We start from the raw sequence: 15,580 nt of genomic DNA on the forward strand, positions 1-15,580 counted from the left end.
TGGCACAAATTTATTCTATAATAGATTTGTATCAACTTTTATATGATAAGAATAGATGGACTATAAGTATAAAATAATTTTTACATTAATTATATAAATAATTATAAAAAATGAATATAATTAGACAATTATCTAAAATATTTTACATTATGAGTGTATCAATTAAACTCTTAAAAGAAATTAGAATTTTCGAGTTGCATTTAATTTTATAGATAACTTCTCAATCATTTTTTTGCCAATTTTTTTCTTCACTATCTTCCAACATGATTTAAAAACTAGTTCATTATTTTAAATACTAAATTAATCAAACCCGCTTACCATATTCAATACCTCTTAAACCCAATATTCAATCAACAATGTAATTTTAAACATTAAAATTTGAAAATGGTTCAATCCACTATCTCCTAAGTCCAATATTCAAAATTAAAAGCACTACTAAAAAATATCCTAATTATCCTAAAACTAAACTTCATGAAATCACCAATAATCACCACAAGAGCAGATTCCACTCCTGAAATGATGAAATCGGTTTGCATCTCTCACAACAATCTCTCGTTGAAAGGCCTTTGACATATATTTGATTGCATTATGGCAATCTCCACACACCCTAAGGTTCTTAATTACCCTTAATGGGATGGATGGTGGTGTTCTTACGATACCATAAGCTATTGCTAGCTTCTCACTGTGATAATAAAGAGCACTCTCCTTTTCTTCTTCTTCAATATCAACAAGTGCAAAATCTGTATCAGGGACATATCCTTCTTCCTTAATCCTTTTCATAATATGATCCACCTTATTGTATATCAAATCAGCTTCTTCATGTGATCTATCTCCTGCTACAAACAAATGAACCTTGTTCTTTATATCTATCCAACTAAAGCCTGGATCCTTCTTTACATTTACCCTTCTCATCATATTTCTAGCACTCACTGCACTTTCCCATTGATTAGCAGCTCTATATATATTGGATAAAAGAACATAAGCTGCTGAATCAGACGGCTCCAAGGTCAAAAGCGTCTCGGCAACATGTTTTCCCTTCACCTTGTCTCCCTGAACCCTACAAGCATTTAGGAGAGTCCTGTACATTGAAGCAGAAGCTTCAAAGGGCATCGATGATATAACCTTTTCAGCTTCCTGTATGCGCCCTGCACGGCTAAGGGCATCAACAAGACAGGAATAATGCTCAATCTCGGGTTCAATTCTGTGGTCTCTTTGCATAGAATAGAAATTTTCATATGCTTCAGAAACCAAACCAGAATGGCTACAAGCAGAAAGGACTCCTATAAAGGTAACTCTGTCAGGCATTTCATCCTTAGACTTCATATCTTTGAAAAGGTTGAGGGCCTCCTTTGCATTTCCGTGTTGAGCTAATCCAACTATCATAGCATTCCACGAGGCGATGCTCTTCATGTTCATTTTTTTGAACAATCTATAGGCATCTTCTATGTTCCCACACTTGGCATACATGTCAACAAGCGAGGTCATAACAAAAGGATCTAAAGCACAGTTCAACTTGATAACATTAGCATGAATCTGTCTCCCTTGTTCCAATGCTGTTAGAAGAGAGCTAGCCTTGACAAGGGTGGCAAAGGTATACTCGTCAGGTTGCACACCGGCAAGTCTCATCTGATGATATGTAAAAAGAGCATGCTCCTCATATCCATTATCCACGCATCCTGATATCATAGTTGTCCATGCAACATCATCAGGTGAAGGGATCTTACTGAAAACTTTGCATGCGCTTTCCATCTCTCCACATTTTAGATACATGTCCAGAATCCCGCTTATAACAAACAAATCTAAATTAAATATCCTTTTTATGGCAATGGCGTGAAGCTGCTTTCCTTGTTCAAGCCCCACCAAGCATCCAGCAGCTTTAGCTGCATTTGCCAGAGTAATCTGATCTCCCTGCTCACCACTTCCAAGCATTTGAATGAAAAGCTCCAATGCTTTGTGATAGCACTTACTCACTATGTACCCATGCATCATAGCGTTCCAAGAAGCCAAATCAAATCCATCATGGATTCTAAAAAGAAGTTCTGCCTCTTCCATCTTTCCACTCTTGGAATAGGCATCAATTAAAGCTGTTGAAACAAACGAATCATAGATGATACCAGCTTTTATTGCATAAGTATGAATTTGTCTACTGAAATAGACGCCCTCTTTAAGAGAAGAGCAAGCCCTCAAAACACTTGCAATTGTGAATTGGTCCGGCAATAGGCAACTGCGTAGTAAATTAACAAAGAAGCTTATGGACAACTCCACTGAACCACCCAGTGTACAACCAGATATAATTGTGTTCCATGATATTAAATCCTTTTCTTTCATTTGACTAAACACGATTTTTGCATAATCAATAGAACCTGCCTTCATGTACATATTAAGAAGACTGTTTGCAACTGATACAACACGATCAGACTCCATTTTCACAACAACACAGTGAATCTGTTTTCCCATATTGATATTCTTTTCACTTGCAACCACAGATAGCATCACGAGTAATGTCATGTTGTCATATGCTACCCGCAATTTGATCATATCCATGAAGCATTCAATAGCCTCCGTAGTCTCTCCAGCTTGAAGATAGTCACTAAGTGTCTTATTCCATATGACAACCTCCCAATCATGATCCAGAAGGAACAACTTTGTAGCATAAGCTCGAACCTGCTTCAACTGCAATTCAAAACCAGTTCTACTAACACCCATAAGAACACTCCGGACAGTAACATCATCAGGACACAGGCCACTCCTGTGAAACGCCGAGAAGAGAAACAAAGCTTCATCCTGAAGACCCATTTCAACATAAGCCTTGATCATGACGTTCCACAAGACCACATCCCTCACGGGCATCCCTTCAAACAGAACACGGGCATCTCTGATCCTCCCAAATTTAGCATATATATTGACCAATGCCCCAGCCACAAACACATCCCATTCCAATCCAATCTTAACCGCATAGCCATGAAGCACCTGAGAAGCCCATTCACACCCAGAAAGGAGGCATAACTTGAACACAGGGGCCAGAGTATGACGAGTGGTTAACACAAAGGACTCGCGGAGAACACGGAAAAGGCGAAAACCCTCATGAGCGTTGACAATGTCAGCATCACCGGCTTGGGCGTATGCAGAGAGAATGGCATTCCAGGTGACAAGGTCTCTGTGGGGAATTACGTCGAACAGGTGGCGAGCGCAGGAGAGGGAGCCGCATTTGCCGTACATGGTGATGAGGTTGTTGACGAGGAAAGGGTCATGGTGGTGGCCGGAGGTTATGATGAGGGCGTGGCCACGTTTTCCGAGGAGGAGGTCGGAGGTGGCGATGGCGTGGCGGAGAAAGGAAAACCATTGAGACAGGGAGGTGGTGGAAAATGAGAAGGAAGAAGGGAAAAGGGAAGGTCTGGAGAGCAAGAGAATGGAAGTGGATCGCATCATTGGAACTCATTGTCAAGGCTGAGATGTGACAGCATCCTCCGAAAGAAACAAGTTCTGAGGTCTTCAAGTTGACTAATTTCTTCACGTAATATGTTGTACTATTTCCCACTAATCGATGTTATCCACAAACAAAACTCGATAAAATGAACGAAACGATCTCGTTTACCGGAAGCTGAGTGTATTTATGTAGTTGAATAAATGAAATGTAGGGAGAAACGTTTCCCACCGATATTTATTGGGTGGGCATTAATGCATTATTATGCGAAATTGTGTCTACATTGGTTTGTGTGTGTTGGTTACGAGATGGAGAATTGTTTGTAACTGAATTTGTTTTGCAAACATCAACTGTTCTATCTGGTAACTGAGTTCTATAAGTTACATGTGAATAAAAAAAGTAATGAATTTGACAGATAAAATTAGAGTACAAAATTAACATTGAAAATGATCCCATAACTAGGGATGATGTAAAGTTTTGCTAAATGTAATCTGAATCTGCAGCTAAACCTTAATGATACAATTTTGCTACAACCCTTCTCTTTTCTTTTTCTCCTCCAACTTCTTTTTCTCCTTTTTCCCTTTTTTCTCCTTATCTTCAAGCTTCCCATATACAACAGATACAAGAATGACTACGATGTCACCAACTTTTACTATGTCAAAAACTTGTACACATGCTTGGCTCAATATATCACAACACGAAGTAGGCCTGGCTGAGGTTCTGTGAAGTCAAGACCTTCTTCGAGTAGAAAACGCTGTACAGCTATCGGAAGTCTTGCAGGAGTGCGGGAACCTCTCGTATGATGACCTGTCCCCACACAAATATAGACCTGCAGAGGCTGATCGGCAGCTCTGGCCGTGTTTTTCAGCACACTAAGCTCATGTTTTAGCACATGAATCGCTTCACTCACATGCAGTCCATGTAGGTCGATCATCCTCTCTTGCCCTCTTCCATTCCCCTGCATCTCTGGAGCAACTGGATTCCTGAAAAATGAAAAACTTGCAATAGCTGAGGCATAATTGAGAACCCAACATTTAGAAAACCAGTCCATTCGTCTTGAGAACAATCAAACAAACCTTCTGGTCACACAATTCAAACAATCATGTCCCAAAATTTGGGCAGGTAAAGTTGCAGCACTAGCTCAGTACATTTTAATAGATAGTTAAATGATATTCTAGAACTTCTCAAACGTGAAAACAAAATTTTTTCAACAGAATCTTTTTTGGGTGGTGGGTGAGAGAGAGAGAAGGGTTTTAAACCGTGTGAGACAAGCATTGCAGTTCTCAATGGCTAGCAATCAGCAAAAAGATGAGTTAAGGAGGAGGAAGAAATCAGGCGGAAAGTAAACCAAGTTTAAATGGGATAAGAGTAGAGCCAGCTCTTAAACTTTCTCATCAGTATAAACAGGCTCTGTGGGGCAAGCAAGACATGTCAATGTGACATCATATGTGCCCCCATTTTAATGAAAACTAGCATGAATAAAGGAGGCATGAAAGCATTTGGGAACAACAAACCTCTGGCGATAAATAGATTCCTGAGCTTTTCCATGAGCTGCTTTCATATGCATGTTGTGCACTTGCCCTTTAGCACTAAGTTCCTTTGCTAGGGCTTTATTGCCAATAAGATAGGCTTGCCGTGCCTGTTTCCAAATTATAAACAATTGAACTAAAAAGAAAGAATAAAAAACTCTAACACCACCATAAAACTGACTCAAAATATGGTTCTGATAGGGACTTTTATTTTTCATGTTTATGCCCTTCATGTGGTTTATCAGCCTAGCTTCTCTTGTAATTACAATATCCTGTCCCAGCTAAATTATTGAGAGTTATATATTATTGTTTCAATTTTCATTTCCCCAAAAAACAAACACAAAATAAGAACACATAAATCAGATATCAGCATACAACACACTCTTGGTTGAACCAGGGGAAGAAAGCGGGTACCGAGTTGAGGGATGCGTAAATATAGATATAGCAAGAGACAAATACGTAATGTCAAACTTCATATCCAAATTCACTTGCAGCTACTTTTGTAAGCAGAAAGAATAAAACACCCACCTGCTCAAAATATGCGTTACGTAAGCGTGCATGATCACGAGCCTCCTCCCTCAGCTCCGAGTACATATTTGCTGCCACAGAAAATCGTTAAAGAAAACATGTAGAAGGAACTAACCCCACAACTGAAGCGTATATACATAATTATTTACCAACTGCGTCACCAGTATCAACCCAAACAGGTGCTGCCCGAGCTGAACCACGAGTCTGTAACCGGTCACTGAAGCTGGCTCTACCCAGTCCACCATCGTAGCCAGCCAAAACATGAGATGTCCTACTTGACCCAATGGCAGCATCACCAGAACCGCTTTTATCATACTTCCAAATACCAGAGTCCTGAGAAGCCAGCTTCCTCACAGCTGAAGCAAAGTCAATAGCACCTCTAGTCGGAATTGAAGAGCTAGTTTTGAAAGACAGAATGTCTTTGTCTGATGATCGGTAAGGGTTGCCACTTTGCTGGACATTATCTACAGAATATTTTACAGAAGCTGTCTGACCATCTGGTGAAGTAAGTGCAGGAAAATCCATTGCACTGAGATTGGGAGCTGACAGAGTCTTTGAGTTCAGATTCTGATGGAAACTACCATCAACTTGAAGCTAAAGATTAAGAGTGAAAAGAACAAAGAGAAAATAGATGATCAACATAAAGTTCCAGGGTTATAAAGGAACTCATCAAAATAAGAAACATTGTAGAGACAACAGTGGCATCCACAAAAGGAGACATATTACACTACTAGAGCAAATACTAAGAAAAGATTATACATCCAACAAAATGTTAATGCAATGTCAATGACCTCTTCACAACATCATCATCATCATCACATAATCGAACAAAGAGTGCAGATCAGAAGCGAAAAAGTAAGTATCTCTAACAAAACCCCGTCTAGCAAGAACCACACAAAAATCAATTAAAAACTGCAAGCAAGGTTGCACTTGAATAACTTCATAACTTTATGTGGAGACAGTTCTTCCCTGCCAAAACAAGGCAAAGGTAGTGCTCCAAATATTCAGCATCCATCCCTCTAGATTTAGTATCATACTAAAGAAAAGTGCACTGCAACATGGTAGGACGTAGATAATGTGCATGAATATACCGACAACAAATTTTCACAGGCATACACAACATATGAGAATAATATCAAAACCACAAATTTTACGACAGTTCAATTATAACACAAAGATCAACCTACCTCTAACTGAGTGAGCATCTCTATGGTCATATGCAAATCACATCCATTGGCAAAGTAAACTTCCGCAAGGCTTTCTGCCGCAAAACCAGGGAACAGAGAAGCCAGAAACTCCAAGGGGTTCAAATTAGTATCATTCACGATTGCATTCTCAGAAAAGATGTCATTTAAAAATCCATGTCTTGAGTTGTCATCATAAGTAAGCCCCTCTTGACCACTGCTAACAAACTGGTTGGCATTCCCAATTGGCCTATCCCATGGATTTGTTGAAGTGTTCAGAAAGCTTGCTGAAGATGGGTCCTCCCTAAAGCTAGAATTGGAAAACCTTAATCTATCAGTAAAACTGTTGCCATTAATGTGCTGCTGAGATAATTCCTCCTGCTCATTTAATATATATCTACTTCCTTTAGATGAGGCAAACCTCAAACCTTCAATGTCATCATGCATAGATAAGCCAGCTAAAGAAAGGTCATTAACATCTTGGGATACATCTTCTCCTGCGACCTTGAAATCAGGGGTTATATCGTCAGGGAGCTGACATCGCCAGTATTGGTGAACCTCATCATCGGAATTGTTTGAAATGGATGATTCTGACCGATCTAAAACTGCTTTTCCAAGAGCCCCAGCATTGGCAAGCCTTGCTGTTGCATCAACCGAGCTGGCAGTTCCAGAGAACGATGTTCTGAGAGAAAAAGGAACAAACTCTGCTGCATTTGGATTCAAAGTGGTTGCCTTGTTTGGGCTGCTTAGCTTTGCATCCGTTTGGGATACTTTCTTGGACAAGTTCATTATTAACTAGGATGTCAACAAAATAACTAAATATAATCTAGTCTATTTACAGTAACTGCACATGTCCCGCTAGTCTCACCCAAACCCTGAAAAAATGGATGAATTTGATCATGCTCATTATCAAAGAAATTTCATACATCATGCAGGTAAATGAATTACAACAGAATGTGCCAAATAAATAACTCAGTGTACAACTTAAGTCATAACTATATCCTAAACATCCATAAAAATATGCCGCAAAATGTGCAAAGCAGTTGAGCTTATGCTTCATATGTCACATTAGAGACAACTAATTTGTGCATCACTGCAAACAAACTATAGGTGATCATCCATTACTACTACTTGGAATGAATCCCGTAAAGCTAAGCTAAAGTTAGCAGACACCTCCCTTGCATCCCAAAAACAATAAAAGATGAAGAACACTGACAAATTGTTTCATAACTAGGAAGACATTAAAGGACATTGTTAAAACCCTAAATTGTTCACTCCACAGCATATAACTGAAACAAATTCTAGATGAACTAAACGATTAAGATAATTCTCTAATACTGACTACTTAGAAGTTAGAACCTCCATTGAAACAATCTAATAAAAAAAAAAAACAGAAATCCATAAAATTCAAACCAAAATTTTACAAGAACAGCAACAGTAACGAGTTCAATCATGAGAGCACGTAGAGAAACGCAACCTCCCAATACGAAATTAGCAAACTTTGAGAGATCTTGAGCAATTCACAACCTTCAGATACTTACAAGGAAATAGACCAGAACAGACCCAACGACTAAAATTAACAAAGGGAAACAATAAAAGCTGCGAATTACATAAAGTAGAGAGAAATTAGCGATAAGGCGAAGTCAAAGATCTGAAATTCACACAATAAAAAAAAAAGTCTAACAAACAAACAAACAAAAAAAACTCATAAAATAAAAATTTAGACCTTCGCGAATCAACTCAAAGGGATCCATAGGCATGTAAGATCAGAAAGGAAGAAATTAAAACGAAATTGTGGAGCTGATTTTTGTGTTTAATTTTTTTTTTCTGGGAAATTGTGGTTTGGAACTTGGAGCTATGATTATTATCTTCTCTCTTCCCTCTCTCTACTTTGTTTTTCTCTGTCTCACACTTCAGTTTTTTTTTTTTTTTTTCGTTTTATTTTGGTTTATGTTGTGTTGAATTGAAACCCTTCTTAGCCCAATGGCAGCAGCACCACTAGAAAATACTGTTTCGCACAGACCCAACCCTTTGGGAGTTGGGACACTCGATTTGATGAGGAAATATATCATTTTCAATTTTCAATATTAGAAATATGAATAAGCTATTATTATTATTATTATTATTATTATTATTATTATTATTATTATACATGTTACTGAACAACAGGACTAATGGACTATGACTATTAAGAGTGCTCTTTTTTTTTTTTTTTTTACCTCAAGCTTATTGGAGTTTATTATTTTGTAAGAAAAATTTCAAATGTTTCTGGAATACGTATTCTAATAATTTTAGCTATTAATTTTAATTATAAAAATATATATAATATATATTAATTAAAATCAATGATTAAACTTACTAAAATATCAATGCTCCAAGAATATTTTAAAAGTTTTCTATTTATATTATGTACATATAACTATCTTTAATATAGTCACTTGAGTTTTGGGTAGAAAAACATAACTACCCCCGACTTTATTTGTGAATATAGACTTGATTCGATTAATAATTTATTTAATAAAAATACTTACTATATAATTACAGTTACACATAATCAATTTTTTAAAAAATATGATCTATCACCATTTATTTTATAGGTGAGACCAAGAGAAAACATGAGAGAAAAAACATTCAATGGTGAGAGATTTAATTTTATCCTCTAAAGTGAAAATCTAAAATTTAGAGGATCTAAATCCTTCTTTTAGTATCTAAAAAGAAATAAAAAAACCTTAATAATTACATAATGCTACATATTCAAGTCTTTTTATGAACTAAATCCAACCAAGTTAAATTATAAGTCAATAAGACTTAAAATAATGCTAGTTATAACTAATTTTGGTTATGTTAAACTAACTTAATTAGATTTAGTTAACAAAGAAATTTAGATGTGTAACATTATTTTTAATAATAATATATGATATGATATGTGCACAGTGCACTAATTTGTCGAGAAGGGCCCAAAATTTTTCCTTTGTTATCACACTATCATCCCTCTCCTCTTTCAAGAAGAATAGAAAATGTAATAATTTTGCCCTCCGGAACATATTGTCTTGATTCTGAAAGTGTGACTCAGGATGCAGATTTGTTTGGCACTGAATTTGCTTACAAAGTCAGATATTCTATCATCTATGTGGTAACTGACTAACTGAGTTCTAAGTTACATATGAATCAAAAGAGGAGAAAACAAATTTGACAAAGAAATATAAAAACTAGAGTACAAGATTAACAGAAAAAAGATGATCCATAACAAGGGCTAATGTGAAGTCCTGCCAATGTAATTTGAATCTGCAGCTAAACCTTAATGATACAATTTTGCTACAACCCCTCTCTTTAATTTTTCTCCAACCTCTCTTTCTCTCTCTTTCTCTTTCTCCTTTTCCATTTTCTCCATTTTTTTCAATTTTTTTGTTTTCCTCCTTATCTTCAAGGCTTGGATAAGGCCTTGCTTCCATATACAACATACAAGAATGACTACAATTTCTATTGTGTTCAATGTCACCAACTTTAACCGTGTCAAAAACTCGAAAACATCCGTCACTCAATATATCACAACACGAAGTAGGCCTGGCTGAGGTTCTGTGAAATCAAGACCTTCTTCGAGTAAAAAACGCTGTACAGCTATCGGAAGTCTTGCAGGAGTACGGGAACCCCTCGTATGATGACCTGTCCCCACACAAATGTAGACCTGCAGGCGCTGATCGGCGGCTCTGGCCGTGTTTTTCAGCACACTCAGTTCGTATTTCAACACATGAATAGCTTCACTCACATGCAACCCATGCAAGTCTATCATCCTCTCATGCCCTCTTCCATTGCCCTGCATCTCCGGAGCAACTGGATTCCTAAAAAATCAAAATTTGCGTGACTGAGGAAAAATTGAGAATCCAACACTTGGAAGAAAACCAGTCACAATGAAAAGAAACCTTCCGATTCACAAAATTCAGACAATGATATGCCTATTCGGCCAGGTAATGCTGCATCACTAGTGGTGTATATTCTAATAGACAGTGAAATGACAACGCTAAAACTTCTCACAATTCTCTTTTTATGCTATTGGATATGAACTTGACATCACAATTTTATGCAAAGTTTAGATTGATCAAACCTCGGCCTCTTAATCAAGCGAGACAATCATTGTTGTTCTCAATGGCTAGCAATCAGCACAAAGATAAGTCAAGGAAGAGGAAGAGAAAGATGCAGAAGGTGACCATAAGTTTGAACAGAAAAGAGTAGACTGCTCTTCAAAAGGAACCTTCTCCAAATCTTGTCAACATGAATCATATAAACCCACCATTTTAACCAAAACTACATGAAAGGAGGCAGGGAACAGCAAACCTCTGGCGATATATAGACTCTTGTGCTTTTCCATGAGCTGCTTTCATATGCATGTTGTGCACTTGCCCTTTAGCACTAAGTTCCTTTGCCAGGGCTTTATTGCCAATAAGATAGGCTTGACGTGCCTGTTTACAAATTATATACAATTGAACCAAAAAAAAAAAAAAGAAAAGAAAAGAAAAAAAAGAAAAGAAAGAAAGAAAAGAAAAACTCTAACGTCACACATAAACTACCTTAAGTACAAATGCTTTTGGTAGGGACTTCATCGTTTTTTTTTTAATTATTTTCATTTTCATGTGGGTAACAGCCTTTTATTATATCTACCTGTAATATCCTGTACCAACTTGATTATCAACAGTTATACTGATGATTTAAGAAAGGGAGTAGAGTTAAGAAATGTAATCAACAGAAATGAAGCATCAATATACATCATAAATTTAGTCTTAGATCCTCACTCACTTGCAGCTACTTTAGTCAAAAAAATAATCGAACACCCACCTGCTCAAAGTATGCATTACGTAAGCGTGCATGATCACGGGCCTCCTCCCTCAGTTCCGAGTACATATTTGCTGTGATGTCAAAGAGTTAATCAAAACAGAGTATAGATGGAATTCATCCCACAACTGAAACGTATAGACAGAATTATTTACCAACTGTGTCACCAGTTTCAAGCCAAACAGGTGCTAACCCCCGAGCTAAACCACGATTCTGTAACCTGTCACTGAAGCTGGCCCTCCCTTGTCCACCATCATAGCCAGCCAAAACATGAGATGTCCTGCTTGAGCCAATGGCAGCATCACCAGAACCACTTTTATCATACTTCCAAATACCAGAGTCCTGAGAAGCCAGCTTCCTCACAGCTGAAGCAAAGTCAATAGCACCTCTAGACGGAATTGAAGAGGTAGTTTTGAAAGACAGGATGTCTTTGTCAGATGATCGGTAAGGGTTGCCTCTTTGTTGGACATTATCTACAGAAAATCTGACAGAAGCAGTATGACCATCCGCTGATGTAAGTGCCGGGAAGTCCATTGCACTAAGATTGGGAGATGACAGCGTCTTTGAATTCAGATTCTGAATGAAACTACCATCAACTTGGAGCTACAAATTCAGAGTAAAAAAAGGACAAAGAAAACGAAGATTATCAACATAAAATTCAACGGAAAAGTAGGACCTCAGTGAAATAAAATTAAGAGATGACAGTGGTATCTACGACAGAGAAAAGTTGCACTACTAGATCATATACTAAGAAAAGATGATCTATCCAACAAAATGCTAATGAAATGTCAACAATCTCTTCATAATATCAAGCAGATGATCATCATCACATAAACAAACAAAAAACAAGTATTAAAACCAAAAATGTAAGTATCTCTAACAAACCCCTTCCCCCCAGTACCAGGCAAACAGCGAATAGAAACTGGAAGCTAGGTTGCACTTGAATCACCTCAACTTTATGGGGAGCCGGCTCTTCCCTGCCAAAACAAGGCACAGGTAGTGCTCCAAATACTTAGCATCCATCCCATTAGACTTAGTATTGTACTAAAGCAAAGTGCATTGCAACATGGTAGGACATAGATGTGCATGAATATAACTGATAACATAAACATTTTCGCGGGCAAACATGGGATATGGGAATAATAAGAAATGACAACTTGACTAGAGGTCAATAGTAACACAAAGATCAACCTACCTCTAACTGTGTGAGCATCTCAATGGTCATATGCAAATCACATCCATTGGCAAAGTAAACCTCTGCAAGGCTTTCTGCAGCAAAGCCAGGGAACAGAGAAGCTAAAAACTCCAAAGGGTTCAAATTAGTATCATCCACGATTGCATTCTCAGCAAAGATGTCATTTAAGAATCCATGTCCTGAGTTGTCATCATAAGTAAGCCCCTCTTGACCACTGCTAACAAGCTTGTTGGCACTCCCAATTGGCCTATCCCAAGGATTCGCTGAAGTGTTCAAAGTGCTTCCTGAAGATGGATCCTCCCGAAAGCCAGAATTGGAAAACCTTAGTCTATCAGTAAAGTTATTGCCATTAATGTGCTGCTGAGATAATTCTTCCTGCTCATTGAATATATATCTACTTCCTTTAGAAGAATGAAACATCAAGCCTTCAATGTCATCATGTATGGATAAGCCTGCTAAAGAAAGGTCATTAAGACCTTGGGACTCTTCTCCCACGACCTTGAAATCAGGGGTTATATCATCAGGGAGCTGACATCGCCAGTATTGGTGAATCTCATCTTCTGAATTGTTTGAAATGGATGATTCTGATCTATCTAAAACGGCTTTTCCAAGAGCTCCAGCATTGGCCAGCCTTGCTGTTGCATCAACCGAGCTGGTGGTTCCAGAAAATGGTGTTCTGAGAGAAAAAGGAATAAACTCTGCTGCATTTGGATTCAAAGTGGTTGCCTTGCTTGGGCTGCTTAGCTTTGCATCCGTTTGGGATACTTTCTTGGACAAGTTCATTATCAACTAGGATGTCAACAAAATAACTACATAGACTCTAACTAAAGTTGCAGTAATGTCCAATCAGCCTCACCCAAACCCTCAAAATGGATCAATTTGATTATGCTCATTGATCAGACAAGCTGCCAAAAGAAAGAAGAGGGAAAATAAAAAGGTTCACACAAATTTGACACATTATGTTGATAAATGAATTAAAAGATGAACATGCCAAAACCACAACTCATTATACAACTTAAGTTACAACTATATCCTAAACATCCATGACGTATACTACAACATGGGCAAAGCAGTTGAGCTTAAGTTACAATAGAGATATAGCTAATTTTAGCATCACTGCAAACAAAATACATGTAAAGCCAGTTCGAGTTTAGAAGATGCCACTTGTATACCAAAAAACAAAAGATGAAGAACAGAGATAAATTGTTTCAGAAATAGGAAGACATAGAACGCACTGTTAAAAACTTCAATTGTTCACAGTAAATAGTATTCTCTAACAGTGAATAGTCAGTACTTAGAACATCCACTGAAACAAACAAACAAAAAATAGAAATCCAGAAATTTCCAGCAACAGTGACGAGTTCAATCATGAAAGCACACAGAGAAAAGCAACCTCCCAATACGAAATTAGCAAACTTTGAGAGATCTTGAGCAATTCACAACCTTCAGATACTTACAAGGAAATAGACCAAAACAAACCCAATGACTAAAAGTAACAAAGGCAACCAAAAAAGCTGCGAATTGCATAAAGGAGCAAAAATATATCGATAAGGCTAAGTCAAAGATCTGAAATTCACAAGAGTAAGAAACAAATAAATAAAAGTTTGACAACCAAACAAATAAAATTAAATTAATAAAAAAAATAGACCTTTGCGAATCAACTCAAAGGGATCCATGGGCCTGTAAGATCAGAGGAGGAAGAGATGAAACGAAAAAATGGAGCTGAATTTTTTCGTGAAGAATTCTTTATTCCCTCTCTTTTCGGTTGGAAATTGGGGTTTGGAAGTTGGAATCGACTATGAAATTAATTATTATCTTCTTCTTCTTCTTTTCTCTCTTCCCTCTAGTTTTTTTTTATATGTTTTTGGGATTGTGGATTGTTGAAACCCTGGTTAGCCCAATGGCAGCAGCACCACAAAAAAAATACTCCCGTCACAACCCATACCCAACACTCAACCCTGTCGCCTACTCGATTTGACGATTTTGACCGCACTTCTTCTTTCTAACATTATAATATTCTTGTCATTGCCGTCTTTAATTTATCCTAATTAATTAATCTACATAATTGGGATTTGGGTTTACTACTCCCAACCATTTCTTTTATATATTTATTAACCAAATCTAACAAATACCAAATCCAACTCTCAAATATTTTTATTAACTAGTATTTTTATTCATAATTATGTTACAAAAATATAAATCTTTTAAAATTACATCGATTTTATTTTGACAATATAGATTATAGCACAAAAAATTTATAGAATCAAATTACTTTTACAAAAAGATCATAAAAAATAAAAATTCTTGTAGAAGAAAAGAGTTTTCATAGATAAAAAATCAAATAATAAAATTTTTAGTTATTATTTTCATGTGAAAGAGTTTAATTTATTACTAATAATTAATTTTAATATTTATTATCTAAAATTTAAAACGATTTAACTTGTATACTTTTGATTAGGTGTTAAGTCTGTTGCATAAATAAAAATAATTAATTTTTATGTTTGTTATTTAAAAATAATATTTTTTTCTCTATAAATATAAAATTATAATTGGATACTAGCATAACAAAAATTATATTGATAGTTATAAAAATAACTCAAAATCAATTTTTTTTAAACAATTGAATATTGATTTTAACTTTTAATCGTAATACTAGTATTCTCTCTAAATTATATTTAATAAATATTTGAAAGAAGAGAAATGAAAATATAGATTAAAAAGATAAGCAGTAAAATTTTAAAATTAAACAAAAAAACTAAAAAATATATATAATAATAATATTTGTTATTTAAATTATATTATTTTGTTAATTTTATTTTTGTAGAATAAAAAGATAGAAAAAAATAGAAAACGAGGGAAAAGAGAGAGAAAGATAAAGATGAAGATTGAGAGA

At 36.3% G+C, this 15,580-nt stretch overlaps 2 protein-coding genes across 2 annotated transcripts; both read right to left on the reverse strand.

Moving 5' to 3' along the window:
• Window positions 1-436: 436 nt before the first annotated feature.
• Window positions 437-8,639, reverse strand: LOC130957495 (pentatricopeptide repeat-containing protein At4g33170). The gene is made up of 7 exons (XM_057884350.1): window positions 8,392-8,639; window positions 6,669-7,540; window positions 5,631-6,075; window positions 5,482-5,552; window positions 4,939-5,063; window positions 4,109-4,407; window positions 437-3,434 (listed from the first exon to the last, which is right to left on the reverse strand). The coding sequence occupies exons 2-7, from the start codon at window positions 7,452-7,454 to the stop codon at window positions 478-480; spliced, it is 4,683 nt and encodes a 1,560-aa protein (XP_057740333.1). The 5' UTR covers window positions 7,455-7,540; window positions 8,392-8,639; the 3' UTR covers window positions 437-477.
• A 1,248-nt stretch (window positions 8,640-9,887) lies between these two features.
• On the reverse strand, window positions 9,888-14,615 carry LOC130954978 (polyadenylate-binding protein-interacting protein 7). The gene is made up of 6 exons (XM_057881757.1): window positions 14,336-14,615; window positions 12,688-13,592; window positions 11,648-12,095; window positions 11,496-11,566; window positions 10,998-11,122; window positions 9,888-10,504 (listed from the first exon to the last, which is right to left on the reverse strand). Exons 2-6 carry the CDS (start codon window positions 13,468-13,470, stop codon window positions 10,204-10,206), a joined length of 1,728 nt encoding a protein of 575 aa, XP_057737740.1. The 5' UTR covers window positions 13,471-13,592; window positions 14,336-14,615; the 3' UTR covers window positions 9,888-10,203.
• Between the last annotated feature and the right edge of the window lie 965 nt (window positions 14,616-15,580).

Source organism: Arachis stenosperma, chromosome 10 (genome assembly GCF_014773155.1).
Source record: "Arachis stenosperma cultivar V10309 chromosome 10, arast.V10309.gnm1.PFL2, whole genome shotgun sequence".
In the NCBI taxonomy this organism is placed as follows: Eukaryota; Viridiplantae; Streptophyta; class Magnoliopsida; order Fabales; family Fabaceae; genus Arachis; species Arachis stenosperma.

Coding starts and splice junctions, on each gene's coding strand:
- LOC130954978 (XM_057881757.1), bottom strand. CDS start 13,470: ATGAACTTGTCCAAGAAAGTATCCCAAACGGATGCAAAGCTAAGCAGC. Junction 12,096..12,687: donor AGATGCTCACACAGTTAGAG/GTAGGTTGATCT, acceptor CTGAATTTGTAG/CTCCAAGTTGATGGTAGTTT. Junction 10,505..10,997: donor GAGTCTATATATCGCCAGAG/GTTTGCTGTTCC, acceptor TTGATTTTTTAG/GAATCCAGTTGCTCCGGAGA.
- LOC130957495 (XM_057884350.1), bottom strand. CDS start 7,454: ATGAACTTGTCCAAGAAAGTATCCCAAACGGATGCAAAGCTAAGCAGC. Junction 6,076..6,668: donor AGATGCTCACTCAGTTAGAG/GTAGGTTGATCT, acceptor CTTAATCTTTAG/CTTCAAGTTGATGGTAGTTT. Junction 5,064..5,481: donor GTAACGCATATTTTGAGCAG/GTGGGTGTTTTA, acceptor ATTTGGAAACAG/GCACGGCAAGCCTATCTTAT.